The following is a 21,106-nucleotide window of genomic DNA, read 5'->3' on the forward strand; positions in this document are numbered from 1 at the left end:
TCTGTTGTGATTACATACTTTAGAACAGTGTTCCCCAAGCATATTTCCTTGGAGCCCCCCCTAAATCAACATAGATTTTAATTGTATCACTGATAAAACCCTTATTAAGGCCTATGCATGCTTTTCGTATCAAAAGACCTTTGTATAAACTACTTAATGACTGCTTTATCATGGTTTTAGTCAATATTTGCAAAACTAATTTTGGCAGCCTCAGAGCAGACAAAGCCTTGTGCCCCTCCCCTGAGATCTTTGGACCCTGGGGGGTCCCAGACCCCTGGTTGGGAACCAATGCCATAGCAGACATGACTGACTGACATGACATGACCCCTTATTGTGTCTAAAACCATTTCGGAACCTTACAATTAAGGTTGGAAGTATAACAAACATGATGTTTCTGTCTAAAAATGTTCTTGTGCTGCATCCTATGGTCATGCAGTATTCATTCATTCAAATATGTAGTTTTGATAATATACCAAATATACCATATTAAGGCATTACAATGATTGTCAGGTTTGGCAGATGCTGTATTTCGTAGATTTATTACCTGGAACACTTTGATATACCTTTATCCTTCAAACGGCAGCTTCTGAGCTAAAAGTCCTGAGTGTGATGTCACAGAGAGCATCTAGAGCAAACATGTTGTATAACAACATCTTACCCAAGAGTAATGGCTAGCTGGAGAACTGCAGCAAATATCTGCAGGTAGAGACAATGAAGAGCTATTTCACTGTAACATTTATGCGGCAAAATGCACATTAACAGCTGAAATCTTATTGCAGCTCTGTGGTGGACAGTTAAGAAGCTCTTCTGTTTCATCATCACCCCTCTGTGTTCCTGTATCACCTACAGGAACTGGTGTAAACCACAGTTCCTGCATGTTGGCTAACTACTGTAATCTGGACACCTTCACACTGTTAGCTTGTCTCTTCAAACCTCAGAAGTCGGTTCAGGTTCAGTTGTTCTGTCTGTGCTGACTGAAGTGTCATGTCAATGAATGCTTAGTAGATGTGGATGAATGGTTTTTAAATGAAGCTTTTTAACATCATTAGTGAAAGATCTGAGCTGCTGATTAGGCACCAAACACTCTCATTGTGAGGTCATGACCTCATGTCTGAGAGGAGGAACTCATTGATTATTTGATTGAATATTCCAAGGTCAAAATGCACACTCAGCTTTAATTTAGCTCACTGTGGATAAAAATGAGGAAGAGTTTGCTGACTCCTTTGTTTTTGTCTGTCACAGTAGCATTTTATTAACAATAGCGTAAATACTGAGTGTGGAAGTTTGTTGACAATGCAGACAGCACTGTCTGTCATTTAGAGTACATTTATGAATGCAATTGCCAGTGTTAATCAAATGTTTACTTTGGTACATCTGAGTTGTTATACACTCATATATTAACATGATCTGAAACATGTAAGTTTATTCAGATATCCAAGTCTGTTCCCTGAAAAATCATATGACATCTGTGCATCCCCAAGGATATGTTTGAGGATAATCTGAAACCATATTAAAAAAAAAAAAAAAAAACGAAAAAAAAACTTACACTTGCTTCATACTGCTGTTATTACTTCAGGGCAAGAGAACACATTTATCACACGGATACAAGTGGGTGACATAAGGGTTGTTATCTGGCTGCTCTTTAGTGGAGGTCAAAGTGAAACGTGCTGATGACTGGACTCAGACTGAGCTGCTCTCAGTCACATATCACTTTGTTTTGCTAACGCCAGCAGCGTGACTGTTCACCCACCTGTAAACAGTGATCCACCAACTGTTGAGGGGATTCAACAGCCTGTGAACACACGAAAGACAGAGAAAGCACCAGGTGCATGCAGAATCCAGGCTGAGATGTTCAGGAGAACAGGAGAACAGGCATGACTAGAATAGGGGTATTGTTGTTCCAATTTGGAAGGGCAATAGTGATGTGCAATAGTATAACAACTACCAGGGATTACACTTCTCTTAGTGCCTGGCAAGGACTTTGCACTGATATGACTGAACAGGATCCGGGCTTCAACACCAGCAGTCTGAACAGTGAGGCTTTACACCTTAGAGGTCTTAAGTAGACTGCATCCTGGCACTTCAGGTCCTCACTGAGCGCTTTTGGAAATTCAATAGAGGGTGCCTTGCAGGCTATGTTGACTTCCAGAAGGCATTTGACTCAGTGGGTAGAGACAGCATCTGGAGGATTCTGGAGCTCTGTGGGATACCACATGTGCTCATCCAGCTGATGTCTGCCCTAGGGGAGGAAGGGGTGCTTCTAGCAAGAGTGTCATTTGGTGTTGTCCTTATGGCTGATCTGGACTTTGCTGATGATGCTGTGATACTTGCTCTGAACTAAGTGAGGAGGCTGAAGCATTGGGACATGCCATCCAGGGCCAAAGAAAAGAATGTGGCTTTTGGGGACAACTTGGGTGCTGCCATTGAATCTGTGTCTGTGAATGGTGAGAGTGTAGAAGTTGTGAAGCAGTTCACCTACCTTGGCAGTGTAATCCACCCATCCACTGACTGCAAGGCTGAGATCAACCAATGACTTGAACTCACGTATGGGGTGATTGGTTCGATGAGCGTAGCGTTCCTGGAATCTGAGCATGCAGACTTAAGTCAGTCTTTCAGGTCTTGGTCCTCCTGGTTTTACTATTCTCATATGAGGCTGCGATGTTGACTGATTGCAGAGGCGCTGACTTGACTCCTTTGTGACGACTTCTCTTCGGTGCCTCTTTGGGTGTTGTTTGCAAGACTGTGTAACTAATGGTGGCGGGCTGAAGAGAGCAGGGATGGGAATGGTCAGCTGCCTCATACAGGAACAGCAGCTGCACCCTTACAGGCAACTGGCGCGCTTCCCTGGGCCTGAGAGCCTGGGGGCAACCGTGTGCGTCATGGGGGTGACAGTTGGGAGGATACCTGAAGAGATAGGTCATGGGTCTGGCACAGGCCTGGAGGATGGCCATCAGGAGGCCAGAGCAGTACAGGACCAAGGCTGACGTGATGACATGCCAACCGGCATATGCTCCCATACCTGACCTGACCTGACTGCTGGCCTTCGACTCTCTTTGCGGATGAATATCCACATTCCTAAGCTGAATATCACTTAGTGCTTCAGGTATACATGAGTATTACCTGACATAGAAGCTGTGTCAGGTTATATCCAGTGCTTATGCAGTTAGTGGTTGTTTATATTGGATTAAAGAGCATTGTGGCAGCAAGGCAGTAGTCAATAGGACCAATCATAGTGGCTAGTAATGGTGGGTTGCTGTATTACAGTTTAAATGTAGCGTTTGACTTTGGGCCTAAACTGATAAAAAATGTGAGAATTTGTTTAACCGATTGGTAATCCTAGTGCCAATAAAAAATGGGGTCCAAATCAAACCGTTTGGCTGGTTAGTTGCACACATCCCTACAATAAAGTAAAGCCTGGTGTGCACTGTACAGTGGTCCCTCAGTTGTCTCATATGAATGGCTACAATACAAACACAAATCTTCCCCTACAGCTGGAGGTATGATGAAATCTTCAACCAATGTTTCTTGTGTTTATAGCTTGTTCTGAGGCATGCCAGCTGTTGCTATTTCAGATGCTGTCTGACAGTTTGCGCATTTGCAATCAGGAAAAAAGCCCTCAAGTTTGCAATCAGGTCATTCTTTGTTTTCGCTGAGCGAGTGTGTGCAGTCAAAAAAAATCAAACACGCCAGAAATTCGTCTGACCGGGAGCAACAGATCAGGCCTTAATTGGCTGTAGTGCTCTCTGGTATAGTGCACTACTAACGGCGTGCAATAAGACTGAAATCAGGCCCAATTCAGATTCACTCATGCAACTCAAAAACAGGGTCAAGTCAACTGGAAATGGTTCTGTCTGCACTTTTGAAACAAGAAGGGAGAGTAACAAGAATAAAATAAGGAAATGAACACTGACAAGCAGAATGAGGGAAAACTCATGACCAAGTGCACAAAGCAAGAAATGATGAGTCAGACAAAATAACCATAAAGATCATGCAAGAGATTTATCTTTGTATGCCTTAACTGGACTAATTAAGTTGTAACAGTTGAATTTGTTGTAAATAAGGATAAAGTATAGAACGAAGAAATAACACTAAAGTAGATCTAATTTATTTTTCAGATTTTTTTATTAGCTTCTCCAAGAACACAGTTGTTTATTACAATTAATTTGCAACAAAGAAGGGAAAAGCAAGATATCAGATGCTCAAAAGGGTGATACAATATGAAAAAACTCAATCTTTGATTGTTATTGTGGTTGCACTGTACAGCCACAACAGGAGTAAATTATCGTTCTCTAATTACACTCCACTCCTCTGCACCATCTGAGCACAAATGCATCACATTAATGATGCAGGCTGCTCTCATGGAGCCAATAAACACTGATTCATGTTTCTTTTAAAGAGCTGTGCTCCTCCACTTCATCTGCAGCACGACACAGCAACAATAACCAAAAGAACACATACAGGATAAAAAGGATAATAGCACATGATATAATTTCTGCAGGTCATATTTCTTGATATCATGCTTACAGACAAATCTCTCTGTCCTCTTACAGTTCCTGTGTCTGAAGAACATCCGGACATTCCTGGCGGCATGCAGCGACGTATTCAGTATGAGGAAGAGCGAGTTGTTCGAGGCTTTTGACCTGTTTGACCTCAGAGACTTCGGAAAGGTGAGACAGCATCCTTAAGTGAAAAATCCAAAAACCAACACAGAGTGGCTGAACTCTTGCTCTAGTTTTATGTGAACACTTTAGAACTTCTGTGCTCCTTTTGAGCTCCATAAGTTTTAGATTGCATCTTTGTTTCTGAATACATTGTTTGTGGCCATGTTATCGCAGAGTTTATGCTAGCTTGTTCTTTATATCCTCACTAAAGTTTGCATCATCTTAGTCAATTTATGACACTGCACCAGCACTTTCAGTGGCCTGTGGCTCATTACTACAGTATCCCCAGAAGGATGCTGTAAGGACTGAGCAGTCAGGCATGCAATCTGTTTGTCATTTATTTGGATATATTTTGATAAAAGTGATGATGCAGCCAGTTTTGGAGTACCCTAATACCAACAGAGGTCTGCAGAAACCAGATGGTATTAATCTAAACTTTGGCATAAAGGGTCTAAATTACAAAGAATGGAGTGTGGCTGCCAATAGCTCCAGAAGTAGTGCGTCATTTTGTTCCACTGTCTGCTCTGTCTACATCTACTTTACAAAGTATTTATATCCAAACACACCAAGAAAGTTGTTGTTTTCCATGCAGTTTGCTCTTGTTTTGTGCCTATCAGTTGAGAGAACTTGCTTGCTCCTTTACTCTGTAGCTCTCATATTGATGGAGCTCAGTTCTGTCTTCATGATGAGATAAAAGGGGAGGGTAAACTTTTATGCTTTATTTAGAGTCCAGCCACTTAAATGTTTTCATTGTTTCAAACAAAGCTCCAACTGGAGCATCAAAGACAAAAAAACAACACTTACGTCTTTGTAATTGTAAAGGCTCAAGGCTGTCTCCATACATGTGGATGAAGTGCACCACTGTCGATGGCCCCAAAATGATTTATCCCCATAATTTAATAGTAATATCAAAGTCATATATTCATGTAGGTCATAAAGAGATTGATCTGGACACACGAAAATTATTTTGGACACTATTCCAGCTGCAGATAATGCCGTCATCACCGTCTTAAAATTAAAACATGTTGCAGCAACGGCTTTTAGATGTCAGTGACAACGGTTGTGTATCGAAAACATCAGTTCTTCCCTTCTTTTCACAATGCATTATAGGATAGAATGAGTGCACTATATAGAGAATTACAGTGCTCTTTCAGAATCCGACCAACACAACAAAATGGCATATTAACTCTGTAATGAATAGGGAGTCATTTCCCTGCTCTGCAGCACAGTTTGCTGAGCAATGAACCATCACTTTGTGCTTTAAATTAGATGGTTTCTTCTGACTTATTCTCACTGGTTTAACTGGGTGCAAAAGTTTTGTGTGTGCTTCAGTTAACACAACCTTTTATTGATCAATCTTACAGTGCAGACGATGAAGTCGGGGCCTCTATCTGAGCTGCCATTGTAATTCTATGCGTTTTAGGTTGTCATTCCTTAAATGTTCATGGTAAAAAGTTTCTGCCTGGAGCCAAATGATCAAAAGAGGTCACCTCCTTTTATACATCCATCTATTATCTATACCACTTGTCCCGAGACAGACAGACAGGCATACTCACATTCACACCTACAGCCAATTTTAGAGTCACCAATTAACCAAAGAGCATGTTTTTGGTGGTGGGAGGAAGGTGGAGTAACCAGAGAGAACCCACATGTGCACGGGGAGAACATGCAAACTTCACACAGAAAGGCCCTGACCAGGGAACGAACCAGGGACCTTCCTACTGTGAGGCAACAGTGCTAACCCCTGTGCCACTGTGCAGCCCTCCTTTTATACAGACATTCTTTATAATAGTGGTAAAATGCCTCATTATTGGGTAATATTTATGTGTATGTATTTCTGATACACTTTTGCTCAAATGCATGAGCTGTGAGCTGAACTGCTGTTATCTTTAGCTCAACTTTACTGCATCTGAGTGAAACCCTTCATCCACTTCAGAGGTAGTTTTCACCATGAGAAAACAGTTGGCTGGATGTGTTATCAGCTTTATTTCTTGCTTTGTGAGAGCCTGTTTGGTCTCTTTAATATTGAGTGTAAATATGCCAAGCTAATCATTATTAAGGGTGTTTTAGAGTGATCCTGTATCAGGAAGATTTTACCCTGCAGCCCTCATTAAAGGTGCTAATAAACTCACTCTGAGGCTGTTTTTCCTCTCACTGTTAAACTGTGCAGCTGAAGTCAGCAGGATGACCCAGCAGTTTAATCGCTTTCTCTCATTAGAGCGAGACTGTCTGAGCTTTACGAGGGGTTAAAAAATCTGCCCCGAGGTTCATTACTTTGATCGGACTGTCGCTCTCTGCTGCGAACCTGTCTGCAGCTCGTTGACAGCTCTGAAACCCCCAGAGGTTTAATTAGAAGGAGAGGCTCTGAGTGGAGTAGAGAGACACTCTGGACATGATGTGAGGGTTTATGAGACTCCTTTGACTCTATGTGTCTATGTCAGAGGAAAGGAGACATGGAGACTTTCTGATGGATTGGCTGTCTTCATCCTCCAGCAAACCCTTAAATCAGAGCACTACAGAACTAGCCATTAAATGGGATATTTTTCACATTCATCTGGAAAACTTCCCATAATAAAGTGTAACAAAAAATTCTAGGTAGGTGATTGGATGGACATTCTGTCTGTCATTCAATATGGGCCAATCAGCGCAAGAAGACAAAATATGGTGGTATACATTTGTATCTCCAATGTGTTACATGAGTTCAGCAGCTAGGCTACATGAACAATGAAGCTTGTTGGTGGATAAAACTCATGCTGAGGTCAGTCAGGACTCAGAAGTACAATAACATATTTTCCCCCAGGAAAGGTTTCAATATAGTTCCTTGCTCCTCTTTCACTAAAGAAATACTATCTATATTTGATAAAAAGTTGCCGCTGTAGCTGCATCCAAGCTAATTGCTACACCACCAGCCCTTACATATACAAGTACAACTAAATCCTACCTGTAACTATTGTAAACTCATGCTGAAGCAGGTGGGTAGAAGAGTAAAAGAATCCTTTCCACGGTCTGTGGTCCAGTTCTGATCAAACTGCCGCTATATCTGTCCTAACTGCTACATGGGGGGCGGCCATTGCTACCAGCTTTTTGTACAATTAAACTCCACCTGTAGCGACCTCTTCGTTCTCCACAAATGATGCTGATTGGTCGGGCCTGCTCTCAGACCAGGCACTATTGTTTCAGATTGGAGCTTTGCAAGATGGATCTTCCAGATGACAGACATGGAATCTGACCAATCCATCTGCTGTGTGAGGCTAAAATGGGCAGGCACTGTTGAAAATAGACTCCACACAGAGTGTACTGGCACTTCTGTCTTGCAGATTGTAATGGGAAACCCAAAGGTTGTTGGAACATGGCTTAGACAGGCCATATAGAAATAGCATTTGTAAGCATTATAACCATGGAGAGGCTTTTATACAGATATGTTAAAATCAGTTCCTTGTGTAACAGGTAGCCAGAGTAGAGTAATGTGCTCATATTAGCTTTTTTAAGAATTCTTGCAGCTGCATTTTGAACACACTGAAGAGAAAAGCAAACTAACCGCTGCAGGAATCCAACCTGCTAGAAATAAAGGAGTGTACAAGGAACTATTCTAGATTAAATTTAATATTTTTCAACACAGGATTAGAATTTCCTTTTCATACTTCTAATGTGTGAATCACTTTTATTTCCTGTTAACTCTTTTGAGCCGGTGCATCAGTACGGGCACCATATGGTGGTGAACCCCTTACAGTTCATGTTCATCAACAATGCAAATATGAAGTAATATATGAAGTGGTCATTTGTTTATCTTGATAAATAATTCATCATGAATGTAATACAAGAAATCATAAAATGTTAGTATTTGGCCAAATTTTTAGGGCTTTTTGTTGGTACAATGTCACCGAAAAAGAAATAAAACCTAAAATGGACTAAGTATGTTTTTGTTTTGACGCACAAATGTAATGTTACATAGCTCTGATGTCATTTTGTCACCAGGTGTCCATGCACAATCTCAGAATAGTCATTTAGAAATTCGCCTGGACATTTCTATTTAACACTTTGCTCAATCGTCATTTTTTGGAGGTTTTACATAAAATTTTCAACTTAAATCTGATCAGGCATGTAGCTCCATTAATATCACAGCCATCAATAAATTATTTACATTTTTAAAAAATACATCTTTTCAGGCAATAACAAAATCGCTTTTTTTGTGTTTGAGCTTGTGTAACTCTGTCAGATAGACCCACAGTCATTCCGACACTTGAAGGAGGAACTTCAGAGTATTTCTGTCTTGTTTGTGGTCATCACAGGCATTCATGAACAGTATCCATTTTAATTTATCACTTCGATTGCCCTTCTCAAAAATGTGGGGCACCCTAGAAGGGATTAAATCTGTTCAAATGACATATCTGCATATCATCTTGTCTACACGCATACAAATATTGCTATTTATTTATACATTAACTTTTTATTCATAGCCTTTCCCTGTAAGCATTACTTATTTATTTATTTAATGAGATGCTTGAGTGGCTGATTTGGGTGGGCTATATTTGGCAAAGCTGGCGGTGAAGCGTGGAGAAATGTAACCAAAATCTTCCATGGCAATGCCACATGCCTGCTTATTTTGGTAAGAATAAATGCATTCAGTTCAAATGGATTATTTCAGAATAAAAGGGAACTAACACGATTACCGCCCCAAGATTGTCCTTAAAAGGCAACACTAGAGGCTAGTGGCAAGAGTGAGGATGGTGATTATAATTTTTAGAGTTACACTCTTCACTAGAGACTTCATAATAGCTCAATCAAAAACTATATTTCATTGGGTTTTAATTTCAACTAGATTTAGAAGGATTATAAATGAGCATCTCAGGGTAATAACTGCTGTTTTTGACAGCCCATATTTTTATCTGAAACCCTGAAATATAGAAAAAGCTCTATTACAGAGCATGAAGAGTAATTCAGCTGACCTGCAGCCTCATTTCCATGCTATCAGAAGTTAAACATTGAACCCACTGTCGATAAAAAGGAACAGTACACTACTTTTTTTATGAGAGCACCATATCAACATGGACTGTGCCCTGGATTAGAATACAGGGGAACTTATATAAATGTTAATTTTACTATGATTTTTTATGATGTAGGGGATAAATATTTGACTAAATAACTTCCCTTTTCACACGAATGCTAACATCAGGCAGTACAAAAACAGCCTGTGTAATAGTTAAAGCATATTTTGTTGAATTTGCATGAAACCGCCACCTTTACGAGGTACACCATCTATTCATCTGGCTCATACTGTTTAACTAATCACCGATTTATTGATTAGAACAAAATTGATGATCATTTTGACTGTTTTGCTCTTAGTCTTGTAAAAAGAAGTTATCTGACACTCAAATATTGTCATATATTTTCAAATATGTAACTGAAGCTTAGTGTTGATAAAGCTATATTAGTGGTGGCTTTGAAATTAAGTGTTGATGATAAATGAGTACAAGCTAACTTGATCATTAATGCAGATATATCCAAGAATAAAGGAGAGAAAGTGAGAGAGCTTTAGATACGGTCAGCAGTTTTTTATCTGCTCATTTTCTGTGTCGTGCCGAGCTGAATTAAGTAGCTGTGAAGATTAACTCATCTGTTCATTACAGCATCTATAATTAAACACATTAACATTGCAGGCAGGTTTCCTTTTACCCCTCACAGGGAGATCTTCTCACAACAGAGGTTCACTGCATCATTATGTATAAAAATACACATCCAGGGAATAATAATAATAGTAGCCCAGTTTTCTCTAGTATGGGGTTAAATCAAATTTATTTAGATAGATAAAATTATACTCTATATCTCTACCTTGCTTTTGTGTGTCAGTGATTTAACAAAGTTTTTTTTTATGCTGCAACAAACAGTGTTTTCCAAATGATGCTATCATTGGATGCTTAACACAGGAGACACTTGGTGGTTTTTATAATAAAAAGTGTGTGTATTGTATCAATATGGGAAGAATAACTATGGAAATATTTGCATATCGGATATTGGCAAATATACAGTATAATACGTTCCTTGTCTGACTGTGGCGATTCTGTTCCTGATATTTACAGAATGTGGTAGAAAAATGAGTGTCCATCAACTTCTACAGAGCTCAGCTTCCCCAGTTTAATATCAGTGCATTTGTTCTGTTTGTCTCATTTCAGTGCACATTCTGTCTTATAAGCCAGTGTTGATTTTGTCAACTAAAACTTTGACTAAAATTGCTTGTCGACTACCTTTTTTTCCATGAGAAAGAGTAGCTCTTTGAAGACAAAAACTCAAGTACAAAAAGTATGTTTTTGTCAATGAGACTACACTCACTGGCCACTTTATTAGGTACGCCTTGCTAGTACTGGGTTAACATGATAGCATCATGCAGCTGCTGCAGATTTGTCAGCTTTACATCCATGATGCACATCTCCCGTTCAATCGCATCCCACAGTTGCTCTATTGGATTGAGATCTGGTGACTGTGGAAGCCATTGGAGTATAGTGTACTCTGTCATGTTCAAGACACCAGTTTAAGATGATTGAGCTTTGTGCCATGGTGGATTATCCTGCTGGATGTAGCCATCAGAAGATGGGTACACTGTGGTCATAGAGGGATGGACATGGTCAGCAACAATACTCAGGTAGACTGTGGCATTTTAATAATACTCAGTTGATACTAAGGGGCCCAAAGTGTGCCAAGAAAATATCCCCCACACCATCACAGCACCGCCAGCCTGAGCCGTTGATACAAGGCAGGATGGATAAATGCTTTCATGCTGTTTATGCCAAATTCTGACCCTACCGTCTGAATGCTGAAAATTAGACTCATCAGACCAGGCAACATTTTTCCATTCTTCTTTTGTCCAATTTTGGTGAGCCTGTGCAAACTGCAGGAGTGGCACCTGGTGTGGTCTTCTGCTGCTGTAGCCCATCTGCTTCAAGGTTTGATGTGTTGTACGTTCAGAGATGATAGTCTGCATCCCTTGGTTGTAAGTAGTTATTTGAGGTAATGTTGCATTAATCATCTCAAACCAGTCTTCCTGTTCTCCACTGTTGCTCTCTGGATATTTTCCCCCTTTTCTGACCATTCTCTGTAAACCCTAGAGATGGTTGTGAGTGATAATCCCAATAGATCAGCAATTTTTGAAATACTAAGACTAGCCCGTCTGGCCCCAACAACCATGCCATGTTCAAAGTCACTTAAATCCCCTTCTTCCCCATTCTGATGCTCGGTTTGAACTTCAGGAAGTCGTCTTGACCATGTCTACATGCCTAATGCATTGATTTGCTGCCATGTGGTTGGCTGATCAGCTTTTTGTGTTAACAAGCAATTGAACAGGTGTACCTAGTAAAGAAGCTGGTGGGTGTAAATCACACTAAAATGTAATTCAGTTTTCCTTGGACATTCAAAAATCATATGAGAAAGCACAAGCAGTTAGGTAGGCTGAATATGCAGCTCTTCTGCCTTTAAGCTATAGAAAGCAGGGATCCCAGGTTTTGCAGGGCGCAGAGAACACAATTTTTTTTGGCTTAAATAGAAGAGTTTTTATGTGATAAAGCTAGGCTTTTTTTTAGCTTTTGTTGACTTAAACAAAAAATATCAAGGGTAGAAATGACTAAAATGTGACTAATACTAAAAGGAGTTTCAATCTGACTAAGACTAACTTTAAAATAGCTGTCAGAATGTACACTGTAATAAGCATGGACCCTCAGAATCTCATTCAACAGGTAGTTGGACTGATCACTGAGAAATCTGATCATAAATGATCAATAATTTCTTTGATATCTTTTATAAAAACATGGTGAACAGTTTGCACAGACTCCTATTCAATTTAATAATGTGTGATTCTTCTCCCTTAATGTTTGTAGTTTGTTCATCCTCAGCACTTTAAAGACTCCCCTGAGTGAATCCCACAATGCACAGAGTGAATCTGTAGCATCATAACTTTGCCCTGTAATCCTCTCCTGACTGACTCTGCAGAGACTCATAGAGAGAAAGGAGGATGTGAGGGAGGCTTTCATTCACCTGAGGTCCTTCCTTTTATTTTAGTTTTAAAAATATCTGCTGGTCTCTTTGTGAATAAAACATGAAGTGTTGATCCTGATACCGTGTGTGTATGTTGGAGGGAGCAGAGCTGGGTCAGCTCTCTCATCATCTGAAGGTGTTTTCCTGCCTGCTGTCGTACCGGACGTGCTTTCATCTGAACTCACAGAACACAAACTTTAACATTGAGTCTGAGCATTCCTACACACTCGTCTCTGTTCCCTGATGAGTCTCGCGTCTCTAAAGGTATAAGAAACGGTGTGTTTTTATTTGTTCTAACAAAGCTGAAAAACACATTCTGACTGGTTGTTGATCCAAACTGTGTCTGTCTGAAGAAACAAACACAGACGGTTGTCTGTCTGTGCTCAGCCGTCTCCCCTCAGTGCACCAACATCTGGTTTGCACATCTGTCTTACAGACACATGCAGGGTTTCAGAGTCTGCAGGGAGAAGAGGAAGTTGGCTGCAGAAAACATGCACACACATACAGTGATACACACCTGAGAGAGAGAGAGAGAGAGAGATCAAGGTGGTGAGATATGCCTTAAAGTTTTTCATACTTCAATATGTGTTAATATTATTTCAGTAGTTTTTTTAGAATGCCAAAATAGCTGTTGTTTTCATGATTGACGGTATCAAATACCATCAAATATTTTAGAATACATCTATTTCATCAGGCAGGTACACTATATAGACAAAGGTATTTGGACGCCTGACCATTGCACCAACAGGGACTGTAATGCCAATGTATTCAAATACATGCACTTTGATAAGGAGCTGGCCCCCTTTTGCAGCTATAACAGATTACACTCATCCTGGAAGGCTTTCCACAAGACTTTTGAGAGTTTTTGTGGGAATTTGTTCCCATTCATTCTGTAAAGCAGTGGTTCTCAACTGGTGGGTCGGGACCCAAAAGTGGGATGCGGAGCTCAGTCCAGTACCTTGTGAATCTGTGCCAAGAGGAAAAAAATCTATGTAAGGATGCTCAAAGTGGACAAACAGTAACTTGATACATCCTTTTTTTTTCTAAGATGACGAGTAATTTCAGTTTTTTTCTCAAGATTTCTACTTTACTATCTACTTTGCTTTTGATTTTAAAGCCGGTTTTCCCAAGATAAGAAGAAATTCCTCAAGAAATTACCAAAATTAAAATAAATGTCTTGAGAAAATGGAGTGAAACAAGGCGTATGCATGAAATGTTTTAAAAGGTTTGTCTTTTCTCTGTATCCACGAAGTTGGAAGCATAGCATTGTCCAAAATGTCTTGTTATGCTGAAGCGTTAAGGTTGACCTTCACCAGAGATAGGGGTCTAGCCCAAACCCTGAAAAACAGCTCCATACCATTACCTCCCCTCCACCAAACTTCACAGTTTGCTCCTGGCATAAGCCATTGGACTTGGTGATGTGAGGCCTACATGGAGCTGCCAGTGGATGTTCAAATTTCTTCAGCTGTGGATTCAGCACAGCATTGGCGACCTTGATGCACCATGCACCTAAGAAATTGTTGACCCTAATTTTGTGATATTACCTGGTATTCCACTTTATGCCTGAGCTGCTGTTATTCCAAAATGCTTCCACTTTAATAATACCACCTACAGTTGACTGTAAGTGATGAAATTTCACAAACTGTCACTAAGTTCTTTAGAACGACTCATTTTGCATCACAAATATATGCAAATATGGACTGCATGACTAAGTGATTGATTTTAAACATCAGTGGCAATGGGTCTGACTGTGTTCCTTAAATAACTTTAAAAAATTTTAATAATGAGTTTAGCCAACTTGTTATTCGGTTGCCGACGACAAAGCGATCTGACTTTCACTGTTCGGCCATCTAATTGCACCCATCCCCAGCTTAAAAGGTGTCAGAGTGATCCACATCTATAGTCCAATCAAGCTTTAATCTTGGGGGCCAAAAAAGAAAACCGTGTCAAACATTAGAGACCAATAATTGGCCTTGAGGTCTTTTATTTAAGTAACTGCAACAAGCTTCATTATAACAGTATTTTAATAACATAACAGCAACAATTAGAACCTGGGTCTGTAAGAACCATGCCTGGCTTGTTGGCTCATTCTCTATCTGTTGTTATCCTTGGCTGTCGTACATGGTGTTAGGATGGTTGTTGGATTTTCCTTGAGCCTTGGCTAAAACAGCAATGAGTGCTTTTTAAAGTATTCATTGCCAGGAGGAAATTGTTGTCATTTTTCCACTGATTAAAAATAAAGTTCTTATTAGACAGATTTCAAAGATGTAACTCTAACACAGCTAACCTCTGCTGTTGTGTTAAAGACGTCATATTTCCTGTTAAAAATATGCTGCCATCATCATGACTAAGTGTCCACTTCTTTTTTATTGCTAATTTCAGTCTTTTTGAATCAGCTTGTTTGAAATCAAAGTGCTGACAGAAGGTTTCCACTCTCTCAGTCCCATGATGGACAGTTTCCTATGTGAGTGGAAAAAGTGAGTGTCATGGACTGACCTGTTAAATAATGCAGCCCACTTTCTACTGACACCGACAGTACAACGTCCTTACTGACCTTCCAGCTGCTGTCACAGATTAATCTCATTCAGTCACACATATTGTCATCCTTAAATCCTTATGAATGCAAAATTGTGCCAATGCAGTGAAAGCATCCAGTTTATTCTGTATTTCATTAACAGTAAAACAGAAATATAAAGGCCTTAATTGTCATGGTAATATGCAGGCTGCTTGGTTGTAAGACGCCCATCAGTAAATATGAGAAGCTTTGAATGGTAACATCCTTCCCTACATCAGTGTGGGGGTTGTGAGACACTGGGAGGGGGTCGCCAGATGCCTTAAAAAACTAAGAATATTTTTAAATGATTTCAAATTGTTTACTTTACCCATTAAAACATGGTCATTTAGTGAGATTTATGCTGAAATCAAAGTAATCAAAAAAGCTGTAAAAAGTAAGTCTGCACACAGAATTGGCTGACAAACCTAGAGAATGGGCCTCCCCTGCTGTGATTTATTGATAATATTGATACATGTTTTATCGGTAACATTGGTGCTAGAATCCTGAATAACAGTTGAAAAGTGCATCAAACTATTATTGGGTTCCTATGTTAAAAGTATTTTTGTGCCACTTTTTAACCACTTTTCCCACCTATTTTTGCCATTATTATTTCCTAGTTTTCATCAATTTTAAATTATTTGTGCCCATGTTTTGCATCTATTTACCCATTTTTGCCACTTCACACAATTTGTCCACATTCTTACCAGTTTTTATCACTTTTCCCCACCATTTTTCTGGCATTTTTAACAGATTTTTTCCACTTTATTCCAATTTTACCACCTCTTCTGCCCATTTCTTCCTGCTTTATGACTTATGTCACTTTTTAACCCTTTACACCATTTTTTCTGCCCGTTTTGCCACTTTTAAACCAATTCATTCTACTTTCCACCTATTGATGCCTCTGGTGACCCATTATAGCCACTATGACCCCTTTTTATGATCATTTTTCCCCATTTTAACCGCATTTTACTATTTGTTATGCCCATTTTTGCCAATTTTCCAATTTCTGCCTGTTTTTTTTTGCCTCAGTTAACCCATTTCTGCCTGTTTTTTTGCCTCAGTTAACCCATTTCTGCCTGTTTTTTTGCCTCAGTTAACCCATTTCTGCCTGTTTAAACCACTTTTTTTCCCCTTTTTTGAATCCCATTCCACCAAATTTCCCACCCATTTGTGCCACTTTAAACTAATCTTTGCCCCTTATATTCCTCTTATATTCCTTTTATGCCAGTTTTGCCACTTTAACCCATTCTAGCAATTTATAACTCATTTTGATTCAGTTTTTTTTTCATTTTTAAGATGGCTACATACTACTGCACAAATCTATAAAAGAATGGTATTTGAGGCTTTGATGAAAGTGGTTATTATTAAATAAAACATGGATATCACAGCTTAACTTTACAGTGGACCATGATTTTCCTGACCTTCATGGGCCCCCAGTTTGGCTTGACCCCTGAAAACTCTCCCCTGTATCCTCCTTTACGAAAGGTCTTGTCTGCACATGACTATTCTCAAATGTGCATGGCTGACAGACGCACACAAGAGTGCTGAAAAGCACTCTTTTTGCCTCCTCCATCTAAAAGTACTTATTAGACCTTCTCCGGGTAAATGTCACACTTGCACATTCATATGCATTCAGTACAATCTTTTCTTTCAAAGAATCACCCATTTTTTATTTAGATTTTAATAAAACCTGAATTCCACATGAAAGCTGGGATGAAAGACTGTACTTAAACTGTCAAAGTCAGGCATTGGAGACACAACAGCACACCTGGATGATTGATGAATTCTGTGGGCTTCAAGCTAAAGTAACCCCAGATCATCTGTTAAGTTTCATGCAAAATTTTTTCTCTCTACAGCTTCCTTAAAATGTGTCAGAAGGAGCCACACCTGCGTGCATTTATCCGTTTAATATGCAAATAATGTGTAATAAGAGACTAATGCACTCTGCAGCTGCATGCTGTTCATCTGGAATGAAATACGTCTGCAGACACAGTGAGACAAACCATTAATCAGAAACAAAGAGGTTTAAATGATCCTCCCACCTCTTCAATCTGCACTCATTATCACAGTGATAAACTGATACATTCATACACATAGGCACTGGTTAACACTGATGTAGTGCTAATGAAATAAGGGGACACGGATCAGACAGAACTAATCACTTGAACAGAATTGCTGTAAATTAAGCAATTCTGTTACAGTAAATTAGTTGGTATGAAATCAAGAGGTATTTTAAAAAAAATCACTTTTCAGGATGGGCAGCTGATGAAATCCTCTTTTCACAGTTGCATAGGGTGGCAAATGTTTTTATTACCAAATAGTAGGCAAAACGTTTGGTTTGGAGCTCATTGGAACAGTAATGGAGTTGTGATGTGTGAATTTAGAACTTAAGAAAGAAATATGTGTTTGATCTGAATCTGTTGTGTAATGTCAGTTTACCACAAAAACATACAGGCTTTTTTAGAGTGGCTGCAGCTTAACCCATAACTTTTCTACTTTTCCTACCTTGTTGTAACTGCAACACCACCATCTATGAAATTTTATGAATGTTTGACTTTTTTTTGTGCATCTATTCAAATAAATACAATGCCCACAGAAAGTATTCACCCCCTTGGATGCTTTACCCTTTGATTGATTTTTTTAATCAATCATAGTCTATTTAATTTGGCTTCTTTACCCAAAAACACAACTCTTTAATAATAAAGTGAAATGATTCCAGTATAAAGACACCTGTGTCTGGAAGGTCCAGTCACTAATTAATCAGTACTCCTGGCTACCATTACACCATGCAGACAAAAGAACACTCCAACAACTCAAAGAAAAACTTCTTGAAAAGTGTAAGGCAGGAGATGGATACAAAAAAAATCTGAGGCTGAACGTCCCCTGGAGTTCAGTTAAATCCACTATCAAGAAATGGAAGGAATATGGCACATGTGTAAATCTGCCTAGATCAGGACGTCCTCACGAACTGAGCTACCATGCAAGAAGGAGACTAGTCAGAGCTACCACCAAGGCACCTATGCCTGAAGGAGTTTCAAGCTTCAGCAGCTGAGATTGGAGAGAGTCTGCATACAGCAACTGTTTCCTTGGTTCTTCACCAGTCAGAGCTTTAAGGTGGCAAAGAAAAAGCCATTGTAGAGGAAATCTCGGATTAAATCTCGAGTAGTGTTTGCCAGAAGGCATGAGTGAGACTCCTTGGTTAAATGGAAGAAAGTTCTTTGGTCTGCTGGGACCAAAATGGTGCTTTTTGGCCATCAAACAAGATGCTATGTTTGGCGGACACCAATCACTGCACATCACCACAAACACACCATCCCTACTGTGAAGCACGGTGGTGGTAGCATCATGTGTGGGAATGCTTCTCAGTAGCAGGCCTTGGAAGGCTTGTAAAGGTAGAAGGTAAAATTAATGTAGTAAAATATATTGGAAAATCCTGGAGGACAATTTCATTCAGTCTGACAGTGACCCAAGATCCCCATCTCTACCCTAGTCAGCTTTGGAGTAGATTTAGAAAAAAAAATGTTGCAGGAGTCTGAAGAAGTTTTCATCTTTTTATCAATTCTACATGGGACTGAATACATTCACACTGTAAACAGCCTTAAAGAATACAGTAATGAGCAGAAAAGAGTATGGTGCAGCCTCATTATGTGCATGAAGATTGCACTAGTTGCTCATCAGCCGTCATAGGGAAATTTCACCATGAGCAAGGGTGACTATTTTCTGCTGTGCTCACTGATCAGCTCATCTTGTGTGGAAATTTAACCACAGGGGGCTGATAGAAAGAGCATGGTCACTGGTGAAAAATTTAGCCATTTGTGTTTCAGTATGCAGGTCACTTGAAAATTTAAGGAAATGTTCAGGGAAATTTTTGCATAAATAGTCATGAGTACAACATGTTAGAAAGCCTCAGGCAGACTCACTCCGCTGATGGATTCTAAATAAGCCTCTGCATACAAACAGTGTCCTTTTAGCCATCTCCAGTCCCCTAACAGGAACATTTTAAGAGGATGAAGATGCTGATTGCTATTTTTTTAGGTGGTGGTGATGGAAAACAGCCGACTGGGGGATGGGATGGAAACAGGATGCAGACAGACAGAGAGCATTTATTGATTAGTGTCTTCCTGCTCAGTTGACTGTGATAAATTTAACTTCCAAAGGCCGACGCATCCCCTCTCTTCTTCATCTTCATCATCATCTTCACCCCCCTCCCCCTGTCTCTCCTTTGTCCTTCAGCTGTGCTCCTGCTGCAGATCTGTGTGATCAGATATCAGATGTCTGCTACGTGCTAATGGACACTCAGGGTCAATCTTTGGGCTGCAGAAAGACTGCGTTAAAGGCAGGTTTGCATTTATAACGGATGGTCAATTTATCCAGTTAATTAAGTCCTTTTATTAAAGGTCGTATTTAAGCTTGTCTGAATCCCCCTCCTCTAAAAATGATGGAGGTTCCTCCCAGACAAAGCTCTCTTCTTGAGGATTACCAGAGCAGTGTGTTCAGCGTGGTGGTGGAGGTTTGAATTTAGAGCTCTGTAGGTGTCATTCGGTTAAACATGCAATTAAGCCGTCACCTTAAAAGAGCCATTAACCTTCCTGAGCACATTCATTAGTCTGGGCTTAGAGCAGAGCTACACTTTATCATCATGGTATGACTTCTGTTCCAGATGCTTTATTATCCATTGAGAGAAACAGTGAAATGATTTCAGATTGTGCTGCTTTCTGCAGATGTGTCCTGCAGGTTTGTTTTCTTGGCTCAACACATGCAGAAACAATTAGTGTGATTCTTTTGGCAGACGCTCTGCAGACCTTTCTCTGCAGACATTTTCACTTGTTAAACACAGGAGTAAGCACCGATGGCTGTGTTCCAGTTGTATTTTATCATGCACGCTTGGATAAATTGAATGGAGTAATCTCCGCTAGCACATAACCCTTAACCCTCTGCAATAAAAAATGGTCATCCAACTCCTGCATTGGCAGTCTTGCTATTTATGAGGTTATTTCTCGAACTATCTCAAATGTTTCATGTACCCAGAACCTGAACAATGAACCAATACAACATAAAGACTGTAAGTTCTATTAGATGTGATACTTTGTACTTTAGATCATTTTTGATAGAGCTCAACAGTGACTGCTCACCATTTTGTTGGTTCTGGTTTTTGGAATGAATTTGCCCATTTCAGGAAATATTTTTAATCCTGAAAGCCAAAAAGGTTTATGAATACTCATGACTAGAAAAAACGTTCGATTTTGTGCAAACACTGATTGGAAAATGGGGCAAATAAACACTGGACAAATTTTCCTTTAGTAGTAAAGTTGTTAGGCATCCCATACTCCATTGTAAATCCCTTAAATCACTGCAAAAGATACCTTTCAAAGAAAGACCAAACAAACAAGTTAAGCATGCTTCTTTCAAAGCTGACACTGGCCTTCTATATACATTTATCTGTTAATGATAATACTGAGGTATGCTGTAGTCCCTGGAGTGTTTCGTATAGTGTATGGACATTTTTAGACATATGTAAACCATGACATTACTCACTGCAGTAGACGACAGAAGTACCATTATTTATGCTGGGCCAGAATGCATTTCAAAGGGCTGATACCTCCAGTTTGTTGGTCCATTAGTTTATGCACACATGAAAATAGATATGGGCCTTTTTTTTAGAGATTGAATTTGGGCTTTTTGTGTCTTTATTGATAGAGGAGGACAGTGGATAGAGTCATGACCCGGCTCTGGATAAGCGATTGAAGATGAATGGATGGATGGATGGATAGTTGGTAGATTTAGAGAAACACCATAGTACCAGTTAAAGTAGAAATACCCTCTTGACTGGCTATTGTTAAACACATTTCTGTCTGACATAATAATGCGG

The 21,106-nt window shown here is 39.7% G+C and overlaps 1 protein-coding gene across 1 annotated transcript in view; it reads left to right on the forward strand.

The window, feature by feature from the left end:
* LOC121527362 (guanine nucleotide exchange factor VAV3) overlaps nt 1-21,106 on the forward strand; it is a 159,075-nt gene that overhangs the window by 28,737 nt on the left and 109,232 nt on the right. The window contains exon 2 of the mRNA XM_041814298.1: nt 4,551-4,667. Within this exon, the coding sequence (XP_041670232.1) occupies nt 4,551-4,667 (117 nt within the window). The remainder of the gene's footprint in view (nt 1-4,550; nt 4,668-21,106) is intronic.

This window comes from Cheilinus undulatus, linkage group 19 (genome assembly GCF_018320785.1).
Source record: "Cheilinus undulatus linkage group 19, ASM1832078v1, whole genome shotgun sequence".
NCBI lineage: Eukaryota > Metazoa > Chordata > Actinopteri > Labriformes > Labridae > Cheilinus > Cheilinus undulatus.